Source organism: Fibroporia radiculosa (assembly GCF_000313525.1).
Source record: "Fibroporia radiculosa TFFH 294 genomic supercontigs, scaffold27844, whole genome shotgun sequence".
NCBI classification, from domain to species: Eukaryota; Fungi; Basidiomycota; class Agaricomycetes; order Polyporales; family Fibroporiaceae; genus Fibroporia; species Fibroporia radiculosa.
In genome coordinates, this window is record NW_012133506.1 from 58,901 (window position 1) to 66,320 (window position 7,420).

Sequence of the window (7,420 nt, forward strand, 5' to 3'; positions counted from 1 at the left end):
ATGCGAGTCGAGTCGAGTCTGTAAACGAGACAATAGGAAGATATATACAGTGCCAAACTCTTATTAAGGAAACGAGGGAGGTAAGGTATATGCATGAAAAGTTTGTCTTATCCATATGGTTTCAGAGCGTGAAGACGGCGTCCATATCCTGCAGATACCACAAGACTTGAGTAAACATATAGGCAAACCAGTAAAGCAACATACCAATTTCTCCTGACTACCAAGCTGCGCAAGCCAAATATCTCAACACCGAGCCATCAAGCGCACAGTAATGAAAACTGACCTGAGGATCCATGAAATTCACAAGATCATAGCACAGCTCCTCGCCATCAAGCTCTGCTTTGTTGGCGTTGACTGCCTGAGCCTTTTTCCGATCGTTGAGCTTCTTCCTCCCAAGGTCATGAATCTTGCGCGAAATGGTATAACGACGATAGCTGCCAGAGCATCAGATCCATACACTATTCACTACAGCTTGATGAACGTACCTGATGTATGTTATCATATCCTTGATTGTCGTATGCGGGTTCTGCTCTAGGTAGTGAACGAGCGCCTAGTCAAGGGGGCGTCATGAGCGAATATGCGATAATATCTAGTAGGCTACATACCTGTATCATTGTATGTCCCTTCCTATCCTCCCACTCGAGCTGCCGGTCCGTGCACGCGGCGAGGGATATCTGGACGCCAAACAATGTTAATACCAACCACGTCCACTAGGACACGTACGAAACAACCTACCACATATGGCTTGTCAGCTGGCTCGCGCTTGCAGAAGCCATCGCATGTCCGCATCGTCGACACAGGAGACATGCATCGCGGGATGAGATCGTCCATCAGTGTCGTCTTCAGACGGCCCAGGACAGTCTTCGACTGTTTCTTCGTCAGAGCGGAGTTGCTCATCGCAACGGGTGACGCCAACCCTGTCGAAGCCACCGATGCAGATTGAGGAGCCGAAGGCGCGCATGACTTTGGAGTGGCAAACTCGAGAGATGTCGCTGCGCGGGCAAGCATCTTGACAGATAAACTCCGTGGCCGACGTGGGAATACCGGAGATGCGGTAGGGGATGTCGAGACACGGCGGACAGACGCAGCCTTCTTGACTTCTTTCGAGCTGCTAGAGGTACGGCTTGGGAAGAGAGTACTCAGGATGGGGAATGCTAGCGAGTCGCTGTGTAGCTTGGTGCTAGTCGCACCTTAGCTATCCTTAGCTGAGAAGAACCTTGAGCGTTGAAAGAACCACGTACTGAGCGATTGTTGATGCACTGTGCCAGCGACAGAATCAGAATGTGCAAGAGTGTGCGATGGCGGAAGGGACGTACAAGTCGCATTCTGCCGTACTGTGGGTTGGATCAGGACGCTGATCAAGGAACTACAAGCGAGTACGCACCATTATTCCTCCACATTGTCTTCACTCTCCGAAACCCCTTAGATATCCACGGATGATACACGTTGTTACACGCATAGTGGTCAAGATCTGGACACACAGATAAACTCACATCAGCACCACCGGGAATACAGAGGCCTCCTGATAAGATCACACCCACCCAAAAGAGTACCGGAGTGACAAGAGTCAAAGATAGCCTGCACAGCTTTCTGGTGAGCATCAAGATTGAAAACACACGTACACATCAACATACGGTGAGATGGGCGCCAGCAGGGAGGGGATCAACAAGCAGCCGACGCAGATCCTGCGGCCATGCAACTTCAGCATAGCGCATATATACTAAGTTTATGCACATACATTATCCACAATGAGTTTCTCCTTCTTCTCCAAACCTTCATGGTCCATCGGAAGGATGACTGCGGACAATACGTACAATGAGCGGATATACAGTGGGATCGAAGTATGGCGCATACCTTCGTCCAAGTCATCTTCCTCGCTGTGTTCCAAACATGGAATCTGGTCAGAGTGTCCAGAATCTGCAATTCGACGCGTCAGGACCAGTCTGACATGGGTAGCTAGGTCGCTCACAGAGGAACACAAAGCGGTCCCCACGACGAGCACCACGAACGAGATTGTTGATCTCGCGCAACTAGTGGCTTCGATTAGCGAAGAAGGACACCCGATGAGGGGAGCGCAACGCACCATGTTGCGCCTCGTCGGGGCGAGATGGCTCAACTCCGGACCCTGGCCGTCTAACATGATCACCACATCCTCTCTCTTATAGTTGTATTTGTCTGAACGCGGTGTGAGATACTGCGACAAGCCATTGATAGGACGGTCTCTTACTGATAAGGAGGTTGGCGAATGAGATCGCATCGCTGCGGGGACCATGGAGAGCGCTGTAGCCAGAGGTGTCGTCGGAGCCCTTGGTATCATAGTTGATACCAATGACCAGGGCCTTCCGCCTGGGCTTCTGGGAAGCGGACCGACGACGAATGTTCTTGTTTGCCATAGTCGTCGTCGCGGACGGTGAGGGAGAAATGGAGATAGACCAGCAGCCAAGGGAGGGAAATCGACCTTATACCTATAGTGGGGGCTGAGCACACACGAGGCCGGGACCGCTTTTCTCGGTACAAGCCTACTTCACGGGGCTGCAGGCGGTGCGGGTGTCGATGACAGGTCCTCCGAGCGTCCTTATGTTTTGACTCCGCATCACTACAGATCATCATCAATGCCTAGCACGGCGCTTGACTACATTGCGGATGCGACCCATCACAACAACGTTTCAGACAGCGAGAGTACAAGAGGTGCGCCCGAGAAAAGTCTGGCTGCGAGGGGTCCTGATGAAGGCGTGTAGTATCGGTACAGTGCTTGCGGCGGTCAATTCAGTCTGGCTGAACCTCGCGGCATCCTCCGAGTATACGTACTACTGCCCAAATATCGCGATGGCAGTGCTCCATTTCACAGAACGCAACAGTGCCAATTGTGCTGCAGGCTAGCAGCAAGTCGGATCGGAGGTATATAGCGTCGAGAAAACAAGGCCGCTCTGCTCGATTCGACAGTAGTCTTGTGAACGCGTAGTCGGTACACGTTCCCAACTGCCCCTACTGGCAACAGTCCGAGACGGAATAAATGCATGCTTCAAGCTTTATGACATAAAACGACTAGTCAAAAACCAACATCTTCACAGCGGCCTATGATCTTGGGTCCCCGTTCTCCGCCGCTTGCACCCACATGGGGGAAACCCGTACCACCCCCACCGGTACCTCTGGCAAAGCTTCGTAACACTGTAGCCTACCGCCCCTAGTGTCTGTTGTGGTGGAGCATCTATTGCAGTCTTCAACCACAAGTCCCGGTGAGCCTGTCCTTTGCTGGCGGTGCTCGGCCAGTCTGGGTGTCCTCGAGGCTCGGTGCTCGGGCGGGCTGAGGCGCGATCTCGGGGCGATCTGAGGGTACACCTCGTTCACGTGCAACTGGCTGCCGCTTGAGCGGCGTGCCGAAACGCATCTCGTTGGTGCGATTCTAGCTCTAGCTTCATCATGCCCTCCCTCTATGCTGCGCGCGCCTCCAATGCTAGGTATTCGCCTTCCCGCCTTCCAGTCGCCGTCTTTGTCGGAGGAACGTCTGGCATCGGACAAGCCGTCGCCGAGGCCTTCGCTCGCTACACCAAGGGCAACGCGCATATTATAATTTGCGGGCGCAACAAGTCTGCTGCTGACAAGATCATCGCGTCCTTCCCGCAGGCAACGGCACCCGAGGCCAAGCACGAGTTCGTCGAATGCGACGCGACACTGATGAAGAACGTCTTCTTGACGACGTCCGCGTTGCTCGCTCGCCTCCCGAAGCTTAACTATCTCGTCCTCTCACCCGGGATCTTCACACTCAGGGGGCGAAATGAAACTACCGAGGGCATTGACAGAAAACTTGCGCTACACTACTACGCGCGCTGGAAGTTCACGAACGACTTGATCCCTCTTCTGCGCAAGACGAAGGACGCGGGAGAGGACGCGAAGGTTATGTCCGTCCTTGCGCCCGGTAATGGCTCCGATATTGACCTTGATGACCTCGGCATGAGGAAGAGCTATACCCCACTCAGCTCAGCTTTGGTCACACCGACGTACAACGATCTCATGTTTGAGGTATGCATCTAGTTTTCCCCCTTCGAATCCGAATGTGTGCTGATCTGAATCGTTGCCGTAGTCGTTCGCGGAGCAGCAGCCGGATCTGTCTTTCATCCACATCCATCCGGGTGTCGTCCGGACTCCCCTTCTTGGCAGTCTCGTCGCATTCGTTCTCTATCCATTTATGACACCTGCGTCAGACTGTGCGGAGTATATGTTATACGGACTTCTCGATGCAGGCCCCGGTGTACATCGTCGCGACAACAAGGGAGATAACATGGGTCAGAAACGATATTACGGTTCTGACGAGGCGCGACGGCGCTTGTGGGACCATACTGTGGAAGAGATTGACCAAGCTCTTCAATCTGGGGCTATTAGCGCGTAGTGGTGATCATGCACGAGACACATTCATCTTCTGAACTGGTCATCAAATCACGGCATTTATAATTTCTTTGTAATTAGTCTCACGCAGCGTGTACGTCCAGTCTTTTGAAGTCTAATGCGTTCTCCCGTAGTGTCTGTTGCTCTATCCTGTGTTCATATTTTTAATCTATCGGCGTATTTCTGCCGTATAAATGTAGTACACCGTTTCCAAGCTCGACATTCCGAACAGCATACACGAACTTTAAAAAACATGTAACATGAGTCATCAAATGGCACTCGTTAATTAGCAGATGTGCTATACTACTATTTGAGTTTGGATGTCCCAACTTGGAAGGTGGTTGTTTGGCATTACCCTTAGAATCTAACAGGTCACAATAGAGGTAAACTACCCAGATTCGGATTGTCGATGCAAACTAAGTTTCTGCCGCAGCACTTCCGACGTACTAATTTGCTAGTAATGCATTGGCTCTCTATTTTTTCTGCGCGCGTTTGGGAATGCGTTGTGCACCTTGGCCATCCAGCGTGTATAATATGCTCGATACTATGATAATCCTAGCTTGATGCTCAAGCGAATTCAAAGAACAACTGGGAGATTCTCCCCGGTTCCTCGACCCCTTCATCATGTGCGTCTATTTTTCCCCTACATGTGCGCTCATGCCTTTTTTCTTCCGAATGATCACCACATTGACGATACTAAAGTTGACGATATTTAAGAGCAACTTGTTCGCTACTAGTAGACTAGCGCAGCGTCTGTCATGTGTATTTTGACTATCGGCTCATGCCTCTTACACCTATTGGATATTAAGCGCCACATAACATACAAAGCCAATGAAGACGAGAATGGACTTCGCAAACGATTGAAATATCTGGCTGAGAAATCATATCCAAAAGGAACTTACAGTGCGTACGCACCTTACCGATGCGTCCCCATGGTGTCCCCTTGCATGAGGTTCTTAGACGAAAGAGCAATTTATCGCCGAGTTCATTGTGAGGAACTTGTAAAGTACAGCCGATTGTGGTAAGTAAGACATACAAAATCTACGGAACACTTGCATCGTGGGTCAATCCGTCCAACTCGGGTCGCTCATATCATGGGACTTGCAAACGCAGCTCTATGTCGTCCACGTTCCTTGGGTTGACCACCTCAAGCCCGTAGAAGAAGTGGTTCTTCGTGAGGAGATCTATACGCTTTTTGCCGTCTCGAAAGATCGACTGAAACTGCGCTCCCGGAGTCGCACACGCTCTAACTCTGTCGATAAACGACGCGGTAATCTCGCCGTCCATCTCAGCGTCCTCCACTTCCCTCCACTCCTCCGCAGTGATGGAGATGTGCAACGTGTCGTAGAGGGATTGCAGAACGTCTCCAGTGGTGACATGTGGTGTCTCGTGAGGTGTGACTGGGACAGACCACCAGCCTTGCAGGTCAGGGATGTGCAGCGTGAGCTGGTTTGTGGATGGTGTCGTCGCAGGCTCAACAAGAAGCGAGGGAGAAAGTCCAGCGTAGATCGACCTTGTCCTCTCTTCGGGAGCGTCAAGCGCGAAGCTTAGGGGTAGCCAGAGGTCCCACGAAATCGGTCTGTCCTTGGAGAGTTTCGCGTGGACTTGTACTAGTATCCGTCTGTCCCCATGATTGACCGGCGGTGATCCATATGAGGGGAAAATCTGTACGAACAAAGGAGGATAAAGATGGGCAAGAAGATGGTCTTGGGGGTGGTGCGAGGAAGATCCAGGGACGCCATATGATGCCCGGTGTGTTTGCCTGTACGGAAAGGACATTGGACGGTATGGCACTTGGGGTTGGTGCCCTGGGCAGCATAAGTGAAGGAGCAAGATGATAGTCTGTAAACTTACGATTCGAATTTGGCTTAGACAGCCCGCAGTGTCGAGTACTTGTGGTTGTGGTTTCATACTGAGGCACTGTTGCCATTTATGCTCAGTGCCCTCGGACGGAGTCGCACTCCCCACGCAGAAGGCGCTACATTTTGGCCTTTCGGGAGGATGCAGTACAATCAAAAACACTAGAATGGATCAGTAAATTTTGAATAAGCCTAATGAAGGCATTAGTCAAGTGGGTATCGGCGGTCTGGCAGACTGTACCCGTGCAACTATGTGGTCAAGCTCAGCCACCTTCTAGTCCCGGCGAACACCATCGGATCAGTCCGGCAAGCGACACAAGTCAATTGGGAGGACATGGGTTTCTACAAAGCTAACGAGGAGCGGGAGGAAGGCTGCAAGATCTTCGGATGCATAGAAAATTAAAGTATTCTCTTCGCCATAGCGTAATCCTATGAGATCCGACCATCACTGGCGATCTATAAGGATATTACCTCCTCGGGTGTCGTCTAATGAAGTATCGTACTGCTGTGTAGCCGCGACGTAGCTCGAGCGTCTGATCTGCGTGAAAGTCGTTGAGTGACGGTGGATTAGCGCACTTTCATGTTCGTCTGTGGAAAATATACATACAGTTGGGCTTGGCGTGATATGACCTCCGAACAGAAGGTATGATAACTGAGACTCTTGACTTTCATATGAGAAAAGCTTGACGTCGACGATGGCTAAATAAACTCTAGATGTGTTCGCATCTGAAAAGAAACGTTTTTGCTGTGACATTGAGTCACAGAGAACACGACCGTGGATACAACCAAAAGCATGTGGTTCATTTTTCCATAGTGACTTGAGCGTATACTCTATGTCAAATGAGTATGACAGATCTGATCGTAAGCATTAACGATTTCTGGTGGAGGATGTAGCAATGGTTCGGTGAAGGACATATCTTCTCTCACCACCTGTGTTTTCCATGAAAATATGATATGAACGCCCAACAGGACAGGTGCGCGCTCCAGCTCCTGTAGGCGCGAGAGCAACCAATAGCCGCCGCACACAGGCTTTCACAGCTGGACTGTATACCTATTCGCTACCGTCCCGCTGGCCTGAGCGAATGAAGTCAGATTGACAGATTCGAGACCGCCCTGCCATTTACCCTTGGGAGAAATATGATATTGAGTGGCTGTAGCTCGGCCTCTGGTCACTGCCA

At 51.1% G+C, this 7,420-nt stretch overlaps 3 protein-coding genes across 3 annotated transcripts; 1 reads left to right on the forward strand and 2 right to left on the reverse strand.

The window, feature by feature from the left end:
- Positions 1-121: 121 nt before the first annotated feature.
- On the reverse strand, positions 122-2,393 carry FIBRA_08080 (uncharacterized protein; the record flags this gene model as incomplete). Its single annotated transcript, XM_012329737.1, has 16 exons — positions 122-148; positions 205-225; positions 284-434; positions 486-550; positions 606-674; positions 736-1,190; positions 1,242-1,259; positions 1,317-1,334; positions 1,385-1,471; positions 1,542-1,578; positions 1,635-1,685; positions 1,739-1,797; positions 1,855-1,917; positions 1,970-2,030; positions 2,084-2,175; positions 2,228-2,393. 16 exons carry the CDS (start codon positions 2,391-2,393, stop codon positions 122-124), a joined length of 1,440 nt encoding a protein of 479 aa, XP_012185127.1.
- A 1,027-nt stretch (positions 2,394-3,420) lies between these two features.
- Positions 3,421-4,387, forward strand: FIBRA_08081 (uncharacterized protein; the record flags this gene model as incomplete). Its single annotated transcript, XM_012329738.1, has 2 exons — positions 3,421-4,020; positions 4,082-4,387. 2 exons carry the CDS (start codon positions 3,421-3,423, stop codon positions 4,385-4,387), a joined length of 906 nt encoding a protein of 301 aa, XP_012185128.1.
- Positions 4,388-5,475: 1,088 nt separating this feature from the next.
- On the reverse strand, positions 5,476-6,162 carry FIBRA_08082 (uncharacterized protein; the record flags this gene model as incomplete). Its single annotated transcript, XM_012329739.1, has 1 exon — positions 5,476-6,162. The coding sequence occupies one exon, from the start codon at positions 6,160-6,162 to the stop codon at positions 5,476-5,478; it is 687 nt and encodes a 228-aa protein (XP_012185129.1).
- Between the last annotated feature and the right edge of the window lie 1,258 nt (positions 6,163-7,420).